Source organism: Fusarium vanettenii (genome assembly GCF_000151355.1).
Source record: "Fusarium vanettenii 77-13-4 chromosome 10 genomic scaffold NECHAsca_14_chr10_3_0, whole genome shotgun sequence".
Lineage (NCBI taxonomy): Eukaryota > Fungi > Ascomycota > Sordariomycetes > Hypocreales > Nectriaceae > Fusarium > Fusarium vanettenii.
This window is the reverse complement of record NW_003315871.1, coordinates 379,678-400,365: the sequence shown is the minus strand read 5'-3', so window position 1 is coordinate 400,365 and position 20,688 is coordinate 379,678. Positions and strand designations below refer to the sequence as shown.

The window sequence follows — 20,688 nt, the reverse complement described above, 5'->3', positions numbered from 1 at the left end:
TGTGATCTATAGTATTAGAATTGGATGAGATATACTTTGGAGGATCCCTACTTTGTCCTTATCGAGGACAGTATAAAGTCAACAAACTTTAGTCATTCGTTTAATTAGAAATAGAGAACTTCTTTAACTCTAACTACATCCCCAAACTTGAGATACTGAAATGTGACATATTAATGAGATGCAATAAGAACTCGACAAGATTTACCCACCACTTGAAAACCGAAAAGGCCCTTCCACTTTGCCTCGGAAAGGCATTCTTAGCTAGAGCATCTACTCATCAGGCGTGTCCCACCAATTCCTACTCTTATCCTTGGTCAGCTGAGCAAGACTAACCGGCATCTCATCAACATTGTCCCCCGTTTGTTCAGATTCTGACCCTCCAGCTCCATCACCCAATGAAAGATTAGACATGTCCTTCTGCAACTGCGTCTTGTGCTCCATTTGAAACTTCTTTGTTAGTATGAGAGCGTGTAGCTGTTGCCAGCTCTGTGGTAATGTCGTGGGATCCAACTCGGTATCAACAGAGGTACCCTGCTGCTGTAGACTTGATGCCGTGTTGAAGAGTGTGTATCCAAGCCTCTCTATGTTCTTCAGCTCTTCGTATATGTCTTGGTTCATCGTGTTCTGTGCAAGAAAAACCTGGACGCTCTGTGCAAATCTTGCAAACACCAATGCGATTGGCAGCGCGCCGTCTGACATGCCAAGGCTGGATGGCAGTGACGGTAGTTTGACCATCTTGTTAAGGTCGCTCTGGTAGTCTGATTCCAAAAGTGCAGATACGACATCGACGTTGACAGTCATGATTGCTGCTGTGAGGGGAGTTCCGTGCTCTTCATGAACGGCATGCCCCTTCAAGCTCTCGGGCGTAGGGAATAGCTCGAGTATTCGGTGGATAATTCGTGAGGATATTTGCTGCCGAGAGTTCATCCGGCCTGGATCGTGTAGAGCAAGCATGTGCAGGACACTGAGCTCTTTCGTCAAGTCCACGAGGGGTTCCAAGGCTATAACACCCCCCTCGTGCTTCTTTGCCAAATACTCAATCGCCAGTAGCGAGGAGTAGGTGTGAGACTGCAAGAGGACCCCCAAAATAGATAAGAAGCCTCCTGTGGGTTCCCACTGGTAAAAGTGGTTCACGCTCTCACCAGCACCGTTGTCCAGAAGGAGTTCAGCAAGGGGGAAGTAACCGTTCTTGATAGCTGATGCCAGGGGCGAAGGTCTTTCTCCATCTGCTGCTTCAACCGGGATCAGATTGTCGATCAAGAACTGGGCAATGGATAAATCGTCAGGAGATGTTCGTGGCTTTGCAGCAAAAGTTTGAAGAAGCGACTCTTCCTTGTCGTCAAAAGATAGCTTGGCGTCGTGAGAGATGAGTAGCTCAAACATGTCCCTATTGTTCGATCGGACAGCTGCAGCCAAGGGACGACGGTCTGGTAAACCGTTGACATCATGGCCCAGCTCAAGTAGGGCGTGAACAATATCAAGATTGCCCAGCTCAACTTCCCTGCATAAACATCTTGCACTCTTTAGCACCCAATCTGTTCGACCCTGCGAATCTGGATCTTGGCTTTTGCGTCGATCGTGAAGAATCCTGAGGGTACAGGAAAGCCATTCTTTGTAACGTGCTCCACAACGTACAAGTCTGCTGTGAAGTGTCAAGGGGTCTGCTGCTCCTTTATCGGACATGTCGCGTGCCAAATTGAGCAGATCTAACTCGTCAAGCACCTTGACCTGACTGTCTCTACCGTCTTGACAGTTGAGTAGCTCTTGAAGAATTTCGGGAAACGTCAGTAGGGCGGCAAGCTCAATGGGCGACAAGTTCACAGCCTCTTTTCGAGTGGCTTTCTCCATAGGATCCGCAGAGCCAATTTCGAGCAAAGTCTTGACGGCAGTCAAGCTGTTATTCAGAACAGCCCGGCCTAGTGGTGTCATAGATAAGTTCAACCTGTCTTCCCAATCGGAAAAGATCCGGCGAACATCCTTCCTCATGGTGTCAGTCATCCTCGACATATCTGCCCCAGCGTCGACAAGACGCTTCGCAGTGAGTCTCATCTCGGCTCTTCCAAATCTGGAGATCCAGTGGAGGGGTGCTTCTTGACCAGACTTTGAGCCGTTGGGATCGGCTCCGTTTTCAAGCAGGAACTTGGCAGAGTCGTACTGTCCGGCTCTACAGGCGCAGACTAAAGGAGTTTCGGAGAATGACTGGTTTGGGAGGTTGATGTTGCATCTGTACTTGCTCAGTAGATATCTGAGAGCGTTGACGTCGTCGACGGCAGCGGCGTAATGAAGAAGGCCATGTCCACGCTGGTTGACGTATATCTTGTCAAACCTGGATGTCTCTGATTCTTCCTGTGATTCATCGGAAGACCGAAGACAAGATTCATACTCGGCACCCAGTTCCATCCGGATATCCTCATCCAGAGCTTCAAAGTTGGATAGATCCCATGTACGACTCATCATGCGGGGCGCATAATGGGGCATTCCAGTTCCGCCCGTCAACTCTTTGTTTATCGAGACTGCCTGTCTAATGCGTGACTGGACAGCCGTTGCTTGGTGTGGGTTAGGAAAATGAGGCATCACCAACTCACTGTCCTCAATGCAATTCCGATGTCCACGGACGATACTCCAGAACAAGTCATCAACCTGTTCATCTGTGGTCAGAGGACAAGCCACGCCCGCTGCGTTGCAAAGTCTGGTCAACCAGGCCTTGGCCAGATAATCAGTATCTGCGCACTCGAAATCCGCCTTGGATGCTTTCCATAGCCAATGGCAAGCTCTTTCGAGGTTAGTCGTCATTCCAAATCCGCTCAGGCATGCTTGAAAGAGATGGTATGATGCTGTCCATGGTTGAATCTCGGCCGATTCCTCCTCAAACGACGAAGACTCGGCAAGCTGCTCCAGTTCTCTCACCATCGCAACTTGCTGAGACCAGTCCAAAAGTGTTTTGAGTCTGAGTGGCTCAAAGAGGAATCCACCAAGGGCAGGAGCTGGAAGATCTGGTCGACATCCTGGGAGGTTTTGCTGAGCGTCATAAGTCCCGCCATACCGGCCTCGGGCGTAGCCCAGACTGTCCATGTCGATGCCACGCTGGCCAGGGATACGGTTGCGTTCCATTTCTTTTCGGTCGGCATTCTCGCGTTCAAGAGCGAATGTGTAATCTTCGACTTGCTCCCTTGACATGCCTCGTAACCTGGCCTGAGCCTGGACTAGAGATCGTGAGGCTGGGTCGAGGATGAGTGTCGCGTTCATGGCGTCCGTAACCATTTCGACCGTCACGTCCGGCAGGGATCGTGATTTACCATATGCCTCGACCGTATCAAGAGCCATCTGAAGGAAAGTCTCAGATCTCTTGAGTTGTTTCAGTTCTGCCCTCTCGTCGCCCGACAAGGGGGAAGAGGTCTGTTTGAAAGCGATGGCGACCAACAGATCCTGGCAGTCAATAAAGGTCCTCCAAATCAGCATTCCGAACGAGTACGTGTCGGTGGCTTTAATACCATCAACAGTGAGTGCCTGGCCTGATTCGGGAGCATCGTATGGAACAGTCGTCATGCGCAGAGAATGACCAGCGTCCCGTCCAATATCCATGATTGCCCCACCGAAATCTGCGAGCTTGGCCGTGTATGGCTGATCAGGGGGGTATTCCTCTCTGTTTCTAAACACTAGGACGTTGCTGTGTTTCAAATCACCATGAACTATGCCACAGGCGTGAAGAATTGAAAGTCCACGGCCAACATCATAGCAGAGCTTTTGCTTGATCCGAAAAGGAAGCGGTGACTCGCTCTTGAGTTGGAGATCGTCAAGGGTACCAAAGTCGGCGTATTCAAGGACAAGAGTTGGAAAAGGAGACCCTGTTTCTGAAGAATGTGACCATCCAAAGTCGAGCAAGTGCACAATATTGGGATGATATCGTAGAGGTTCATGGAGCAAAGCTCGTACTTCAAGTAAAATGTCCTTCCACCTCGAGGGGTCTCTGAGAGTATACGCCACTATTTAGTAGACGCTCGAGAAATAGAAATAGACGACTTACCCGGACTGATCCCTGGCAGTCTTGATTGCAACAATCTCTCTACCATCAGTAGGTTGATTTTTCAACCTCGCCCGGTCAACAGTAAAGAAGCCACCACCCCCGGCCGGAAAGCGTGCCGTCGTCTGTATCTCATGACCATCAAAGAATTTGGTGTCATTTCCGCGACGCAGCCTCTCCTCCAGGAAGGCAACGTGGCAAGCAAACGATACGAAACCAGCTGTTGTGAGGGTTTCATCGATGTTTTGCGCCGGAACAGTTGTTCGTGCTGTCTCGGCTGAAGTGTTGGTTACGTTTGACGACTCTATTGATGACTGGCCAAGCGAGTAGGAATGATAGAATCCTGAATCCATCATCGAGGTCGAATGATTGAATCTCAAGTAGTGGTTGGTGTGATGTGCTGTTTGAGGCGTTATTGCCGTTGGCTGGGTTGAGTCAGTGGCTGACCTGGTGCCAAATCAACTGTCGTATTGAGAACTTCAAACGCCAAGACCAACCAACTGGCTATAGACAGTGAAAATAGTTATCTCGGCATCTTGGTTCAAGAGAGAAGAGAGAAGAGTCCTAGATCACAACCCTTGCATGAGTTGACCCCGCCCCGGAAATACATTATCACCGACCGAGCACCATCCCTCATCCCAGCTGGCATATGAAGGCACAGCCTCAATCTCTCTCTAGGTAGACCAACTTGCCACGTACAACACCATGGTAGACCCTGGGACAGGAATCGCCATCGCTCAGATCGCCTTCTTCGCGGCGTGCAAGGCAGTCGACGCCTTTGGCACCGCCCTCCACTACTTTGACGATGCCGAAGCCTTAACCGTGGCCCTCGAGATTGAGCGTCTGAGGCTCCAGGCCTGGGGCGCCAACTCGGGTTTGGCTGATGGTATCCTGGCGCCTCATCTTAGCCTTGCGAGCGAGGTCCTTCTTCGAGAGCTTCAGGTCATTTCTCGCATGTTTGAAGACGCGGACAAGGTTCGAGAACGATACGGCGTCAAGATCGAGGGCGAAGAATCCACCTCGAAAGCCGTGTCAAGCTTCGTAACCCGTATGCGAAAATCACTGCGGTCCAGCGGGGTTAAACTCTACGGAGGGACACCCCTGGCGATAGACGTTGAGGGGTCGGAAGACTCGGAAACCGCCAGAAAGAACAGCGGTATCTCTCGCAGCATGTCCAGTCGTGTACGATGGGCCATCAGAGATAAAGATCAGCTCAAGAAACTCGTCACTGGCCTTCGCGACGAGATTGATCTCTTGAACAAACTCTTGACCGAAACGCAAAGGAGGAGATTCGTCAACGACTACGAGCGCATCCATGTCGTTGTTGTTGGGAGCGCGGTAGACGACAAGTCTCTGGCCATGATCAGAGAAGCAGTTGACATCGATCGAGATGGAGACACTCTCGCCAAGATTGATCGGAAATCCCTCGCAGCAAATGAGAACCGGCCATCGGGAGCAAACGTCTCACAGATTGCCATGAAGTCTTTACGGCTGGCACAACATGACATCCCATCAGACTTTGCAACGCAAAACCGCTTCTTAGCAGCAAGAAAGGACGATCCCGTCATGCTATGTCTGTTTGAACGCAAGTCATTTGAACCTGACTTGGATCACAACTCAAAGATGATGCTCTGGAGTCGAGTTCAGAGACTCATATCGCTGTTAGCCTTGCCTCAATCCCCTGGCTTCAAGGTCCCACAGGCGGTTGGCTATATTCATGACCCAGAGCACTACTGTTGGTGGCTTGTCTTTCAATTTCCCCAGAATTCTAGACAAGCTCCAGGGGACTTTTCAAAGCCATTGTCTTTGTACACCCTACTACAACCAGAGTATAAGCCTCGCCCACCTCTGGAGAAACGCTTCAGACTGGCAAGCGATATCTCATCAACCTTCCATCAACTCTACAGCAGTAGCTGGATGCACAAGAGCATCCGCAGCGACAATATTGTGTTTCCTTGTCAAAACTCAGAGAGTCCTAGCGCTGGTCAGTTAGCTTCACCTATTGTCTGTGGCTTCGAGTATTCGAGGCTAGAAACAGAAGCCCAGACCATTGATCGCTCCAAATCCAATAGCGACCCTGCAGTTGCCATGTACCGTCATCCTGACTACCAAGGTGAAGCAGCACAAGGATACAAGGTCCAATATGATATATACAGCTTAGGACTTGTCCTGTTGGAAATCGGTATCTGGGCGCCGCTCACAAGTCTGTTTGATTCTAAACGTGGGAAAACATCTAGCAGCCGGCCTTCGTTATCAATAGACGTGAAACCCTTTCACAGCCCCGAAGCAAAGATTTTGAGGGAAAGAGTTAGATCGACCATTGATAAGGACTTACCGTTCCGAATGGGGTCAACATACGCAGCCTTGACACGTTGGTGTGTTGACTATAGCGAGCAACCCTCGGAGACAATGGATGAGCCGCCGAATCATGCGCTGGAATTTTACAACCGGGTAGTTGAGCCTCTATCTAGTCTTGGTCTTGGACATTCCGAAGCGGGCGGTTGAATGTTTCTATGGGTTCAGACGGATCTGATGTAGTTCGAGAAGGCTTGGCAAGGTTTCACAAGGAGGCGCAAGTGTGGTTGTACATACAGAATATTGGTCAGTTTACTGCAATCATTGCGTTTATGGAAGCACTTTTATATCGAGTGCATAGTGGCTGAAACTGACTATATACGTACCAAATGTGCCCAATCTTTCTATCGATATCTATTTTGCCCCTACAATCATCATGTTTCTATGGCAAGAAATTAGTAGCCTGCAAATCTCCTAGGGGCGGTTCTAATCCTTGTCAGACCTCAATTCACTTACCGCCGAGCTCCGAGCCTCCCAATCTCCTATCGGATTTCCCCTCTTTATTCATTGGGCAAGGTTCCATGCCATCGGCGCCCCCGATGGAGGAGTAGTTAACCGCCTGGGCCAGCCTCAGATTCTGAGCCACCGTGAAGCCTCGCGGGTTTTTATGGCTAGAAAGGGAAGGCCTTGTATGTAAACAGCGCAACGTGTTTCCTCCCCTGGCTAGACCGGATCTCGTGGTACAGCCAATGTAAGCCTGCGACGGGCAAGACGGGGCCGTATGGGGTAATATCGTCATGTGTTTGGTCAAATAGAGAAAGTCAGATCGGCTGCACCGAGTCCAACATATTACGGGCCTCTTGGCTTTTCCAGTCAGATCCTGTCCGTAAGCGCCAAGCCGGAGTGATGTTGCAGTCGATGCAGCTTCGAATTGGCTGTGCTGCGTGTAAGCTGCAATACGTCATGGTGAGCAAAAGGCTGGTACTACACTCAAAGTTACGCCTCCTCACCCACGAGTATAAAAGGAATTGCATTTGCAGCTAAACTCTCATCTCACCAGCCCCATCCACTTCAAAATCAACTACATTCATAAAAAACAACATCACAAAATGTCGTCCTTTAGATGCATCGTCCCTCCTGGTCCCAGCGCCGAATGGAGTACAGCATACCACTACTCTCAAGCCGTCGATCTCGGAAACGGCTTCTTCAAGATCTCGGGTCAAGGCGGTTGGGATGAAAACAGCGAGATCGCATCCGATACTCGGAAAGAGGTTGAGCTCACCATTCAGCACATCGACGACGTGCTCAAAGCTGCAGGCCTTCGTGGCTGGGAGGACGTGTACTACATGCGGTCCTACCACACAGACATCGACACTACGCTGCCCATCATTGCAGAGGTGCTTAAGAAGAGAATTCCGGGGCATCGGCCTGGGTCTACGGCCGCTGGGGTTACTAGGTTGGCGCTTCCGACTATGACGCTTGAGATTGAGGTTGATGCGAAGAAGCACTCGGGTTGAGTAGCAGAATTTTATTACAGAGGAGGCAGTTGTTACTCTCACATGTATTCTCCCAGAAGACTATCGTCAGCAATCCCGAACAAGGTGTTTTCCGCTGCAAGACCATCTTGGGCAACCCATGGCCCGCTCCAAGCATCCCCAGCTTGATCAGTCCCGAACAACGACGCCATGTCGGCCTGGAAGGCTGTAATATTGTTAGCCCAGTAATTCTGACCGTTTTTTATGATTTTTACCTCTCAAGTCCGGGCAGCCCGTCGTCGCCGTTGCATCCATGTTGATATTCTTAGTCACCTTCTCAATCCGACTCATCAGAGACTTGAGTAACCTCAAAGGTCGTTTGAGCCCATAGTTGCAACCACGCTGGAACTCCAATAGAGCTTGCCAGAAGAAACGAATGCATTCGATATACTCGTCGCAGTTTTGATCAGTGTGTTCCAGAATGACAAGCACCGCACAATATGTAGCATAGGAGATGCCATACTGTGCGCGTCTCAAGGTGAATGTCTTTTTGTATGCTTCAACAAGCTTCCAAATGTGCAGTGCAGCTTCGATGCAGTTCTTTCTGCTTTCTTCTCGGTCGTTGGACTGAAATGGGCTGGGTTCATGTGTCATGGGGGAACGGCCACCATCTGTAAAAGGCAGTTCGGTGAGGATTACTGAAGCCCAATAGAGCGCGCTTTGACTGTGGTTAGCGATAAATCCGGATGTACTTGAATCAATACGTACTGAGGTGTGATTTGGTGTGGTGGAGGAGTGGGATCGAGTCCTGGCTCGAACCGGAGCCAAGAGGGCATACTGTCTTTGTACTGACGCAGCAGCTCTCTGACCTCTTTTCTCTTCTGCATCAAGCTGATGTTTGGTGTTTCAACTGTCTGATTTGAAGTTCCTGTATTTTCTGTCGTGTAGAAAGTATTGATAATGCGAGATATAATACGACAGAGCTGAAGCAAACATCGGAATGTGCTTGTCGCATAGCATGGTCGTCCTCGATAAGCTGGGGCGCTGCTGTCGAAGGGTCGTGCCTCGGGATCAACGTACGGCCTCCATTCTTCCATTTCTTCATACGTATCCAGAAACTCTTCAGACACGCCGCCTGATATCTCTTTTATCGCGGGGGGACGACCCAGGAACAGAGACTGAAGCTTATCTCCGACATAGGCTGCCCAGTAGATCCTCTTTCTAATCTCGACATCAATGGGAGTGAGTTTAAAGCCTTTTCCGGCCTGTGACGTGGGCTCGATGTCCAAATGGCAACCAAGGTCCGTCATCATCCTGTAGGCGATGCCACAAAACACCCAGCCAGCGCTCTGCTTGCCACGCGGGACCAAACATGCACCACAGGTCAGAAGAGCCACTACGGTTGGTATCGTAGGTTTGTCGATGTGTTCGACTAGGAGAGACTTGAATCGTTCGTAAAAGGCCATTCCCATTGTCTGTGGGTCTTGGGGGTCTTGGCGTAGGAGAGAAGTTCGGTCGCTATATAAACTGCTCTGAAAGTAGATGGCGTTCAGCAGGAGTTTATTGACGTATGGTCCATTATGGATCAGGCTATCCATTATGGCAGGTCGGTATGTGAGGAGATACGACATATGTTGACGGTTCCAGTGCAAGTCTAACAGGTGTAGGGCTGTGTCCATGGGTACCCCGTCAAAGTCGATCTTGGATGTGATGCTTGGAGACGAGTGCAGAGCCACTTCTTCCTGCCTTCTGAGGGCAGCGTATGAAACGAGTCGATCTCTGACGGCATCTTTTGATGTCGTACGCTCTTGGCTTCCCTCTCTCTGCCTATCGGCCAAGAGCGTTCTTGAGGACTGATCGTGTAGCAAGCTGGTGGCACCATACAACTGGAAGCCATCGCCATCGTTTTCTTCGCTCCCTTGCGTGGGTTCGGGTGATAGCAACGGGTTCTCGGCGATGGGTTCAGCGCCTCTGTCCAGAGATGCCAGCACTGCGGTCGCTGCTGAAGAAGTGAGGACGGGAGACTGGCTGGGAGGTCCTCGATGTGAACTCGGTGGTGTATATTCAGATAAGAGAGAGCGCACGCTGGTGGGTGGATGGCTTGAATTGACAGGTGTAAAACTTCTTGATGAACCAACATTGTCTATCGGATATTGCTGCATGGAAAGGGACTGTCTTTGGGAGGAGGTCGCACGGTTCGGAGAATCAAGGTCATGAGATGGGGCCTGGAGATCCTTCTGTCGCATCTGCTCTTTGAGCTCCTCGACCTGTCGCTGAAGAGCCCTAACATCTTCCTTTCTGATGCGAATAGCCGTGCGCCTAGCATCTTGTAGATAGACGCATTCATCCCCTTTTTTGCAACATGCACCGCACTTTGGACGTTGCCCGTCACATTTGACCTAGAAACTCAGTTAGTTGATGACGTAGGACATGTCTGACAGCCCAACCTTCTTCTGGCGGCATCTTCTACAAGTACGACAGCTGTCGTCCTTTGGAGATGCTCTTCGTTGAGTTGGTCTCTTTTGAGATTCCGGTGATGCGAATGCCGACTCCATAGTTACTGAAATGTCCATCTCAAAAGGAGTTGGAGGTCGCGGGGACACGGGGCTTTCAATCGTGGTGGGACTCGGGTTCCTTACCCGAGGGAACCCGAGATAACTTCGGGAGCTTGGACTAGGGTCGGCTTCTATATCATCCCTTGTCAAGGACTAGGGGCTCGGGATATCCTTCCTTAACAAGTCTACTAGCCAAGTCTTATTCTTTTGAGTCTTGTAATTCTTCATTTTACTTCTCCCTGGGTCTTACATCGTATTATCGTAGACTAACCCGCTCGTTGTTGTGGTTTGTTAAACCAAGGTGCTCCAAAGTTGGACCCTGTGCCTGCTGTTCAAACCATGCCGGTGATCAAAATTTTCTGTAATAATTAGATTATAGGATTATCACACTTATTGTCTCCTTCTTAAATTATGTCCAGAGGTTATCAACGCCTCAACATCGTGTTGAAGTTCGCCCCACCACACTTCGGACATGACATTTCCGATCCGCCATTGTAGTCCCGCCACTCGGAAATAGCTTCACCGATGATAAGAGTCGCGATAGTCGGTCAACAGGCCACGCCTATTAATCATGTACAAAGAAAAAAATGTCAAAATATTCGTTTATTCGTTCCTAGGACTCGTATTTGTCATTATAATCGTCAACATGTTTTACCAGCCGTCAATAAACCAGCGAGCCTTTAGGTATAACCAAGATTTTTGGCGGCATTACTTGGCCGAAATCGCTGATCTATTCCCGAGAAACGAATTTTATGCGGAACGCACCTCGGGTACCGATATGCAGCTACTACGCCCTTTATCTTGTCAAGTTGTCAAGCATGCACGCGGATAGCTCACGGGACAGAAGCAATAAGCAAGATCGGTGAAAAAGATGAGAGCCACCGGCATTGTCCACTTCTTCCCGGCGCCTAAAACCACCTACGTTGTTTGCCATCTTATTGGCATCCTTACTGACCCCAGATATTGCTGGTGGCACCATGAAGGGGCTGACCTTGCACCCTTATCAGATAACATGTTTTTAAGCTTCCACCTCTATTATATCTTATCACAGCGTCGAGATAAAGGCGAGATAGATAAGTAAGGAGCATTTGCATCAGGATGTCAATTCTACAGCTTGTTCGCTCGTGTTGTTAAAAATAGTAGGAAAATGATTAATTCCGTGCAAGAAAGGATCGCTTCGCTCAGTGTTTAGTTACATGACAGATACCCTGCACCTCCCATTGCAGATTCGCAAAGCATTCCTCAATCGAAGCCTCCTGCATTTTCCTGTACAACTCAAACTCCTTGTTGACTTTACATCCAAGCCCCTTCTCAAAAGTCGCTTGATCGGCTGCGGCGACGTGATCCATACCACCGTCATCACCCAGGTTTGAGTGGAAGATACCAGCCGCGCTGACGGGTAGGAAGTCTTCGTACGTGATGGGTTCAAGCTGAACAGCTCCAGAGTCAATCAGCTCGTCCATATCCGTGCTGGACACTTTTGATACAGAGTCTGTGAGCTTGTAGGTGAAGTATGCGAGGTCTTGATCCCTCAAGCTCTTCGTGTCGTCAGGGAATCTCGCAAAGACCTTTGCCAGAATCTCTTCCCTTGTTTCAGGCGATACATCGAAAGATTTTTGCCGCCACTCGTTGATCAGGTCGTCATAAAGACGTCGACCCTTTGGCGTCAATGCAACACCTCGCTGCTCAATCTCTCCGAACCGCGCCTTGTGACTTCCACCAGTCTCTGCACCCTCCGAAAAAGCAATTGCTTCGTCAAGAGCGAGGAAACTGGTCTGTCTAAGCAAGATGGGGCAGGTTCTCGGGGGAGGCCCCTCAATGGCTTCTTTTGCGTCTAGGCCGTATCGCTTCATCTCGATTTGGGCAGTCTCAATGTCGAGAACGCGTGGTGTCAGATGGTTGATGTGAGGTCCTTTGAAGCAAACGACGTCTGCGATGAGCGGGTGTGTTGATCGAAGAGCTTTGTAGGTCTTCATGTCCACGGTGGATGTCTTGTGCCAGCGAAAGGTCTCGAGCGCCTCCTTGATGAACTCTCGAGCAGCAGCCTCCGACAAGGCGCCTTCAGCTTCAAACATTTCAATCAACTCGATGCATCGGGGAGTGAAAATGTTGCGTTTGCTCAGGATCTCAGTGGCTTGCTGACGCAGAGACTCATCTTGGATAAGCTCTAGGCGAAGTAGAGATGTGAAGACTCGAAAAGGGTTGTAGGCGAGCGCTTCTTTTGTAAGAGGTCGGAAGCATGTGGCATGGACTGGGAGGCTGGCGACGGTAAGATCATAGTAGCCGACGGGATGCATTCCCATTACAGAGAATAACCGACGCATCGTTGCTAGCTCTTCAGGTGTTCCGAGGCGAATTGCGCCATGTCGTTCAACCTCGATACGGTGTTGAATGTCGACATCTTTTTGACGGTTGATGTCAGACACAAGCTTCAGTAATGTGCCGTACTGAGGGACTTCGCGTTGGTACATGTGGGAAAGAGCAGAAGAGAACAGGGCCCGGATGGCATCCGGTGTCGCGGTGTCTTTCGCAGTCATGGCAGGCGATTGTGTGGCGGTGTTGGGATGATACAAGATAAGGGTAGATGAAGTTGTAAATTCGGCCTGGCTCTTGGTACTTCAACTGTGATTGTATGATTGTATCTGGAAGTATCTATCAATGGAGATGGTCGGGCGGTCTCATTTATAACATACCAACTCGGCACTGTAGATACGCGTCTCTCCGTGTCTCGTATCACGTCAATCTGATATCGGCCTTTGCATGTCCGTTATCTCTGCCGGAGGTCCGGGACGGTAAAAGCCGGCTTTTTTGCTTACGGGGCCGAATACGGGCATGGGGCAACAAAACCCGAGCTTGGCAGGTCGGTCATGTCAGTTGGTTTATCCGGCTGTTTATCTTAGGTAACAGATAAGAGATGGTCGGGTTTTCCTGCCAGTTTCTTTGCTGTTCTCGGACATGTTGAAGACCGAGATGGATGCTTGCGGAATGGCTATTCTCGAAGCCGTACGATGGAAATTCAAGAGTGACCACGAAGCAGAGCAAGATTTAAATTCTGCGTATTTTTTCAATCAACTTTATCTCTCGTTACACGATAAACCACACGCGATAACAAACTGTCGTATCTCCAATTAGCAACTTGGGCAGCCAATCAGGATGAGCCATCCTCGACGCCGTCGTTCACTTCGACTTGGTTGGATCTATTCTCGAGAATCTGATTACCGGGGTTTCGCTACACTTTACTGGCAGGAGGATTGGGATGTTTACATGATACCATTGTTTCTAAAACAGTCCAGAAGCTTGGGGTCTCAGCAAGATGTCCAAGTCCAGCGGACAGAAAAAACTAGAAGCAAACAAGATTATTCGTTCTTTTCTCTTTTCCATCGGAGAAACAACTATCGTATACCACAGTCCCCCAACCTGGACATTGTGGGAATGAGTGACTCAGAATATTACCCAATCGGCCAGTCCGCCCGTTTTCATCATTCATCGTCAAGGACTGGCCCAACGCAGAGACGAGGCCAGCAGAGAACTGACGGCGCAATATGAAGAAAAAAAAGGTTACTTTTCTATCCCTCTGGAGGTGTGGAGCTAATAGGTCTCGGGCTTCACTCGGCCATCAGGGCCTGTTGGTCCCAATCGGCCGTATTGTGACATGGTGTCACTACTAAGCTCTCTCTCTTCCAACAGGAAAGATTCCCTTCGTCTTTCGAGCATAGACTTTATGACTGCAAGCTGACCCTGCAAATTACGCCGAAACTTTTATTACCAGAACATGATTCAATCAAAGCTTGTCTCAGTCACGAAAACCCAACGCACCCTCTCGCCGAGAGCCTCGAAATAGAGGAGTAGACAACGGACTTTGCACCCTTTACTACCCAACCTGGAAAACTAGCACAGTTCTTTAGAAAGATTTCATTGATGGGGGATAGGTTTGAGTACATTTTTGCCATCGCCGAGTATTCTTTCAATCGCTTGTAGACCAGGAGCTGTGCCACGTGCAGCGCCAGCTATAGTGGCCAGCCTCCAGTGAGCAAGAAATCGGAGCGACATGTGCGTCACGGTTCCGCCGTTGAACGTGATGATATTTGTATGACTGGAATCGCAAAGTCTGTCTGCTTTCGGCGCCGACGACTAAAATTTCCCATGATCTGGAGCCTCGAACCCAATGTAGCCTGGATGTTCACGTCGTTCCCATTTGGGTTCTCATGAATACCTGCTCAAGTGGTAGCTACCTGCCTTCCCTAACTCTTACCAGTTGAGCCAGACTGGGTGCTGCGTGTCCGGGAGGAAGTACCTTTTTTGCTGGGAGAGACTTGAGGCCCAGGTACCTCCGTTAGCAACTTAACACATGCAGCCACCAACCTTCAAGCAATTCACACAACAGAAAAGAAAAGAAAAATATCCATGACATGTGAAAGAAAAACAAGATTCTGGTACAGGACACGTTTTCAGTCACCAGTTCCCGTGTATAAAACCTGCAAAAAAGACGGCCTCCCACCCGACCGCTTCTCCCCTCAGAGCGGAATCCTTAGTTTTGCGTCCTTATCGCAATAAGCTCAGACGCATGTTTTCATCACTGGGGCTCTTAGTACCTCTTGAAATTATTTCTCTTTATATACCTTTGTGCGTGTTGAGGCAGGTGGGGGGACATGGTGCCGGTGGTGGTTGTCAAGGTAGTTCCTTCCAAACTCCTCGTTGTGGGAGTCACGGGTCCAGGGGGTCACGGGTTCAGGGGGCTGTCAAGACATCAAGGGAGTATGGCGTCAGTTCATCTCCCTTGCAGAGTAATCCCTAGATGAAGAACAGTGATGATGCAGCCGAATGCTTTCGAAAGGGTCCGGCTTTGCTTGGATCCTTCAGGGCGTCGGCAAATTTCTGAGTTCTGGCCGAGGAATCTGATATCATGTCATCAAGAGCGGAAATCAAGAGCGACTAGCCATTATTTTACCTGGAATGTTCGCTCTGAATGTGAAATCACCCATCCTTTCTGAAACACCATGTCTTGCGGACTTCTTTTGTAAACTTGGTGACGCCTTCCTCAACGAAGCCATTCACCACACGAGCTAGACCACGGTTCTTGACGCATGCTGGCATTGGAAATCCGGTGCCTGGACACCACAGCCTACAGTCCATACAGGCTCCAGATTTTGTAAACGTTCGTGACACATGCGTTGGGTCATCTACCAAGGTATTGGCACTGATCTGAACCCTCTCGCATCTTCAAGGTCATCTGGTTACTGGCCGGTTGGCAGGGCGCCAACCCTCACAATTCTCAAGACAATGACGTCGTTCAAGGCAATAAATCAGTATGCTTATATCTACACGTCTCCTTGCCAAAGTTTTACACATTTCATATCCCCCCCCCTAAAGCTCAAAGCCGAGGTTCACGTGAACAGCCTTGGACTGAGTATACGCATCCAAAGCGTACTGACCCAACTCTCGTCCGATACCCGAAGACTTGTATCCACCAAAAGGAATACCAAAGTGTGAATCACCAGAAGAGTTGATCCAGACCATGCCGGCCTGCAGCTTTCGGGCTACCTTGTGTGCTCGAGATACCTTTTCTGTGAAGAGAGCGGCGGCAAGGCCGTAGGAGGTATCGTTGGCCTTGGCAATTACCTCTTCTTCGGTGGAGAATTTGGCGATGGACACGACGGGACCGAAAATCTCTTCGTTCATGATCTTCATGTCCTCGCTGACCTATTATCATTACTGTCAGTATGGCATTGTGGTTATGCACGAGGTGATCACCTACATCCGCAAAGACAGTGGGCTTCAAGAAGTAACCCTTGTCGCCGTACTTGCTTCCTCCATAGAGAAGCCTGGCTCCGGACTTTCTACCCTCCTCAATATACGAAACAACCTTGTCGTACTGAGCCTTGGAAACCTGGGGTCCCTGAACGGTGGCATCCTCGAATGGGCCTCCGATCTTGTCGTTTTCCTTGGTGACCTCGACAAACTTGGTAAGGAATTCGTCGTAGATATCCTCGTGGACGTAAATTCTTGATGTCGAAGTGCAGACCTATTCCACGTGTCAACGTAATACTCAAGAACCTAATGTAGTTCAGCCTTACCTCGCCCTTGTTGTCCATGATTCCAAAATGGCACCACTTGACAGCCTGGTCAAGCTCTGCATCCGCAAAAACAATCGAGGGGCTCTTGCCTCCACACTCCAAGGTGATGTTCTTGAGGTTGTTCGCAGCGTCCTTCATGATGGCGCGGCCGGTGTTTGTGCTGCCAGTAAAGGCCACCTTATCGATACCCATGTGACCAGCAATAGCCTTGCCAGTCTGAGGTCCAAGACCGGGCAGGACGTTGACAACACCAGCGGGAAGACCAGCCTCAATCACCAACTTTCCAAAGTACAGGGCAGAAAGGGGTGTCTGCTCGGCAGGCTTGAGAACGACAGTGTTGCCGCAGGCCAAGGCGGGGGCAATCTTCCACGCAAGCATCATGAAGGGAAAGTTCCAGGGGATGATCTGTCCGCACACGCCGAGAGGCTCTTGGAGAACGTATGCTAGCTTGGCGGGAGAAGTCTCGATGGTGCGACCACTGATCTTGTCGGCAGCACCGGCATAGTAGCGGAACACGTTGTACGACTCGTCCAAGTCGCCAGCGAGAGCCGCGCTGAAGGGCTGTGATGCTGATGCGTCAGTTGGGCGTGTTTGCACAAAATGTGGAGATACACACCTTGCCGTTATCAAAGGCATCGATGGCGGCGATGAGCTCACGGTCGCGATCAATCAGATCAGCAATCTTGTAGAGAAAGGCGCCTCGATCCACGGCAGCAAGCTCGGACCATTCTCCCTCGAATGCCTTTCGGGCTGCTGAAACGGCCTTGTCGACATCTTCAGTGGAGGCTCCCTTGAGCTTGATGACCTCTTCTTCCGTTCTGCACATGTGAGCGCGTATTCAACGCAAGAATTTGAGGGGCTTACACTGGATTTGTCACCACAAACTCATCACCAGAAGCAGCAACATATTCGTTGTTGATAAAGAGACCGGTCGGTTGGTCATACTTCTTGCCATTAGGCAGAGTGATTTGAGTAGTTGACGCCATGGTGATGATGCGAATTGGGTATCTAGAGTTGAGAGTACCCAAAGTCAAGATCGATTGCGGGGTCCAATTTATATCGGAATGTGATGAGTAGCTGACTCGGAGAATAGATCACGAGACATGAATGCAGTCACGCCCATCGGGCACGAGTTATTTTGCCCGCAAAGACGGCGTAGTACATATGCATGTTCGAGATAGGAAACTTTTGAGGCCATACTGAGGGGTAATCAAGGATGGACTATCTCTCCCATGGTGGGGTCAAATCTTGGCGTTGGCCGTCTTCTTTTATCTTTGAAACTAGACGCAAATAGGCAACTTTTTTGTGCTTTTCAATAGACGCGAAAAAAGATGGCCACATTGACATGACGTTACTTACTACCCCCTTCGGATAAACTGTCCCAAATTGTCGATTATGCGAGGGAGCTTATTTCTCGGCATGGCGGGGTCAAAGCAAGGGGTAGATATCATGGCCATCCTCGGGGATCAATCTGGCACACCCGAGTCTCGATCAGGAATGTTTCATGGCCATCCGTGACACAACGATAATCACTCTGCAATGGCAGTCCTTGGCAGAATTTACAGTCCAGTGATAGGCTTTGTTGATGCTGATGCCAAGATATTGGGGGGAGATCAGGTGTTGCTCTGGGATAGATAAAACGGCAAGACTGTTGACTAGCAGTCTCATCTCATTCTGTTCTCGGATTTCTTGCTCAAAAAAGATTCCAAATAATTTCACCGCAGTTCAACTGTGAGTTTCATCGCTGTGTTTGACCAGCTACACCACTAAAACTCGAGCAGACCTCCCAGCCATCATGTCAACCCTCAACTACTTCAACTACGAAGGCGTCGGCAAGACCAACAACAAGCTCTACTCCTACTCCCAAGCAGTCCGCGTCGGCAACATCATCAAGTGCTCCGGCCAAGGCGGCTGGGACGCAGAGGGCAACATCGACAAAGATGACCTGAAAGGACAAATTGACCTTGCCTTTAAAAACGTCGAAAAGAACCTCAAGGACGCCGGTGCAAAGGGCTGGGCAGACGTTTACTCTGTTAAGAGCTTCCATATTTCTCTTTCTGGATCGTTTGATCTTATGGTGGAGGAGTTTCGCAAGTGGATGCCTGATCATCAGCCGACGTGGACTTGTGTTGGTGTTACTGAGTTGGGTATTCCGGGTATGATTGTCGAGATTGAGGTTGAGGCATACATTTCTTAGACATTGCAAGATCGAGGCAGTTTGTACAGTCAGCTTTTATCAAATTAACACATTGGAATCATATCCTTTCCCAGAAACCTTTGCACACTTGTCCGTTCGGATGCTACACATCTCAAACTTGATGAGCCGGGCTTGGCCACTATAGTCCGTTAGAAAGTAAATCTTCTGACGGATAGACGAGAGCTAAAATATATCTCACCTATAATCGCGGTTTTACTTCTTCCTATGAGACTAAGCCCAGGAACCTCAGTCATTTCCATCCTCAGCATAAAAGAAAGTCGATGGTAGGGCACAACATCCATGTTAAAGCGCTACAGAGATCTACCAAGGTCTAGCTAAGTGGCCAAAGTTTCTATACACCCAATAACATATAAGATCCTCCAAAAACTTCTACCAGCGTAAAAGCGGACTTATATCCAGGCCAATTTCCAGCTTCACATGCCATCAGTCGCTCCGAACCTGCTTCAGCCGCTCTTGCATCTGCTCTCGCGGACTCTTCAGCTTCACCTCCGGAAACCTCGGATCCGCCGTCCAAGGCATCACGTCAGCCCCTTGCAACAACCACTTTAGAGTAGCCTTTTCGAACTTGTCTGCCAACTCCTTGTGATCTAGATCTTCAGCCAGGTTGTGTAGCTCGTGGGGATCGTTCTGTCGGTGATAGAGCTCTGACGGCTCGTATAGCCTGTACACAAACGTCCAGGTCTCGTCTCTCAAGGAAATGGCTTTGCCAACCAGGGTTGTATCTTCATGTTGGAGACCGGCTTTTAAGTCGTATGGGTAGGGCGCCTGCTCGAGTATAGGTTCTTCTGATGTAAGGAAACCACCTTCAGAAAAGGCATATTGCTTGTGTGTTGTGGCATCACCACAAAGCAGAGGAATCCAGGATAATCCGTTGTGGGAGAACGACTCGCCAATCCCCGAAATCTCCAACATGGTTGGGACAAGATCAACCATTTCTGTCATGGCGTTGATCTTCTGTCCCTCTGGCAATCCTGCACCTCCTACAATGAGCGGCTCATGGACCAGAGTCTCTGATAGACCAGAAGGCCACTTTTCGATGAGACCATGGTCACCGAGATATTCTCCATGATCAGTAAAGAACATGGTGACAGTATCCTTCCAAATTCCCAACTCATCCACGCGCTTCATCACGCGGCCAAACTGGTCATCAAGCCGTGAGATCATGCCGTAGTAGGTAGCCTTGATCTCTTTCCAGATCTCATCAGTTGCACGGTGTGTACCGTATCGTTCTCTGATGGACTTCATGTACCGTGGTTCATAGCCCGTCTTCTTGTCCGGTGTGGCTTCAATGCTAGTAATCTTCTCTCGGTCGTACATATAAAAGAAGGGCTCCTCGACTTGAAAAGGGCAATGAGGGAAGATGAGTGGCATGAAAAGAACCCAAGGCTTGTCGGTCGGAGGACAGTCTAACCAAGTCAAAGCTGACCTCACGACAGCCTCATCGTAATCCATAGCCTTATCCGCGTCTCTTAGACCTCGATAAAACAGTCTCCCCCAAATACTCTCATCAATCTCGCGCTCGCCTCCTCCGAACTTGGGCACATACTCTGGTGTCTCCAGGAAGCCATATTCCGTGACGCTGAGCTCTGTGACCGTGGGCGCAAAGGTATCGCCTCGCGGAGCAAGACATGCAACGTGATAACCCGACTCCTTAAGACTCCGGAAAATGTTGGGCTCCCAGGGCTTGATGAGGTTCTCAAGGCTGCGATGGCCGCTGACGTGCGGATACGTCCCCGTGAACATGCTGCATCGTGACTGCGAGCATACCGAGGCTTGTGTGAAGCAGTTGGTAAAGAGACTTCCTCGGGCAGCAAAGGCGTCAATGTTTGGCGTTTTGATGCCAGAGTCAGGACCCGTCGTACAACCAAGGGAGTCATATCTCAGCTGGTCGGGCATGAAGATGATGTAGTTTGGCTTGTCGCCTCCATTCTTAGAGGTGACCTGCAGAGGCAAGGGTTTTGGGGGAATGCTGTGCGAGCCAGGCATCGTGTCTTGAGTCGTCTAGAAAGTCAATGAAGATGATGAGAGCAAACAATGAGGCTCATATTAA

General features: G+C 49.7%; 7 protein-coding genes across 7 annotated transcripts; 3 read left to right on the top strand and 4 right to left on the bottom strand.

Moving 5' to 3' along the window:
- Nucleotides 1-270: 270 nt before the first annotated feature.
- Nucleotides 271-4,374, bottom strand: NECHADRAFT_85908 (uncharacterized protein; the record flags this gene model as incomplete). Its single annotated transcript, XM_003047546.1, has 2 exons — nucleotides 271-3,967; nucleotides 4,025-4,374. The coding sequence occupies 2 exons, from the start codon at nucleotides 4,372-4,374 to the stop codon at nucleotides 271-273; spliced, it is 4,047 nt and encodes a 1,348-aa protein (XP_003047592.1).
- Nucleotides 4,375-4,726: 352 nt separating this feature from the next.
- On the top strand, nucleotides 4,727-6,655 carry NECHADRAFT_101905 (uncharacterized protein; the record flags this gene model as incomplete). The annotated part of the gene is made up of 1 exon (XM_003047723.1): nucleotides 4,727-6,655. One exon carries the CDS (start codon nucleotides 4,727-4,729, stop codon nucleotides 6,524-6,526), a length of 1,800 nt encoding a protein of 599 aa, XP_003047769.1. The 3' UTR covers nucleotides 6,527-6,655.
- Nucleotides 6,656-7,400: 745 nt separating this feature from the next.
- On the top strand, nucleotides 7,401-7,934 carry NECHADRAFT_64191 (uncharacterized protein). The gene has a single exon (XM_003047722.1). It carries the CDS (start codon nucleotides 7,426-7,428, stop codon nucleotides 7,831-7,833), a length of 408 nt encoding a protein of 135 aa, XP_003047768.1. The 5' UTR covers nucleotides 7,401-7,425; the 3' UTR covers nucleotides 7,834-7,934.
- Nucleotides 7,935-11,425: 3,491 nt separating this feature from the next.
- Nucleotides 11,426-12,969, bottom strand: NECHADRAFT_101902 (uncharacterized protein). Its single transcript, XM_003047545.1, has one exon. It carries the CDS (start codon nucleotides 12,881-12,883, stop codon nucleotides 11,528-11,530), a length of 1,356 nt encoding a protein of 451 aa, XP_003047591.1. The 5' UTR covers nucleotides 12,884-12,969; the 3' UTR covers nucleotides 11,426-11,527.
- Nucleotides 12,970-15,710: 2,741 nt separating this feature from the next.
- On the bottom strand, nucleotides 15,711-17,412 carry NECHADRAFT_72458 (uncharacterized protein; the record flags this gene model as incomplete). Its single annotated transcript, XM_003047544.1, has 5 exons — nucleotides 17,285-17,412; nucleotides 17,037-17,238; nucleotides 16,421-16,981; nucleotides 16,102-16,368; nucleotides 15,711-16,046 (listed from the first exon to the last, which is right to left on the bottom strand). The coding sequence occupies exons 1-5, from the start codon at nucleotides 17,404-17,406 to the stop codon at nucleotides 15,711-15,713; spliced, it is 1,488 nt and encodes a 495-aa protein (XP_003047590.1). The 5' UTR covers nucleotides 17,407-17,412.
- Nucleotides 17,413-18,104: 692 nt separating this feature from the next.
- On the top strand, nucleotides 18,105-18,677 carry NECHADRAFT_64184 (uncharacterized protein). Its single transcript, XM_003047721.1, has 2 exons — nucleotides 18,105-18,151; nucleotides 18,202-18,677. Exon 2 carries the CDS (start codon nucleotides 18,216-18,218, stop codon nucleotides 18,615-18,617), a length of 402 nt encoding a protein of 133 aa, XP_003047767.1. The 5' UTR covers nucleotides 18,105-18,151; nucleotides 18,202-18,215; the 3' UTR covers nucleotides 18,618-18,677.
- Nucleotides 18,678-19,061: 384 nt separating this feature from the next.
- On the bottom strand, nucleotides 19,062-20,624 carry NECHADRAFT_50957 (uncharacterized protein; the record flags this gene model as incomplete). The annotated part of the gene is made up of 1 exon (XM_003047543.1): nucleotides 19,062-20,624. One exon carries the CDS (start codon nucleotides 20,622-20,624, stop codon nucleotides 19,062-19,064), a length of 1,563 nt encoding a protein of 520 aa, XP_003047589.1.
- Between the last annotated feature and the right edge of the window lie 64 nt (nucleotides 20,625-20,688).

Coding starts and splice junctions, on each gene's coding strand:
- NECHADRAFT_64184 (XM_003047721.1), top strand. CDS start 18,216: ATGTCAACCCTCAACTACTTCAACTACGAAGGCGTCGGCAAGACCAAC.
- NECHADRAFT_101902 (XM_003047545.1), bottom strand. CDS start 12,883: ATGACTGCGAAAGACACCGCGACACCGGATGCCATCCGGGCCCTGTTC.
- NECHADRAFT_64191 (XM_003047722.1), top strand. CDS start 7,426: ATGTCGTCCTTTAGATGCATCGTCCCTCCTGGTCCCAGCGCCGAATGG.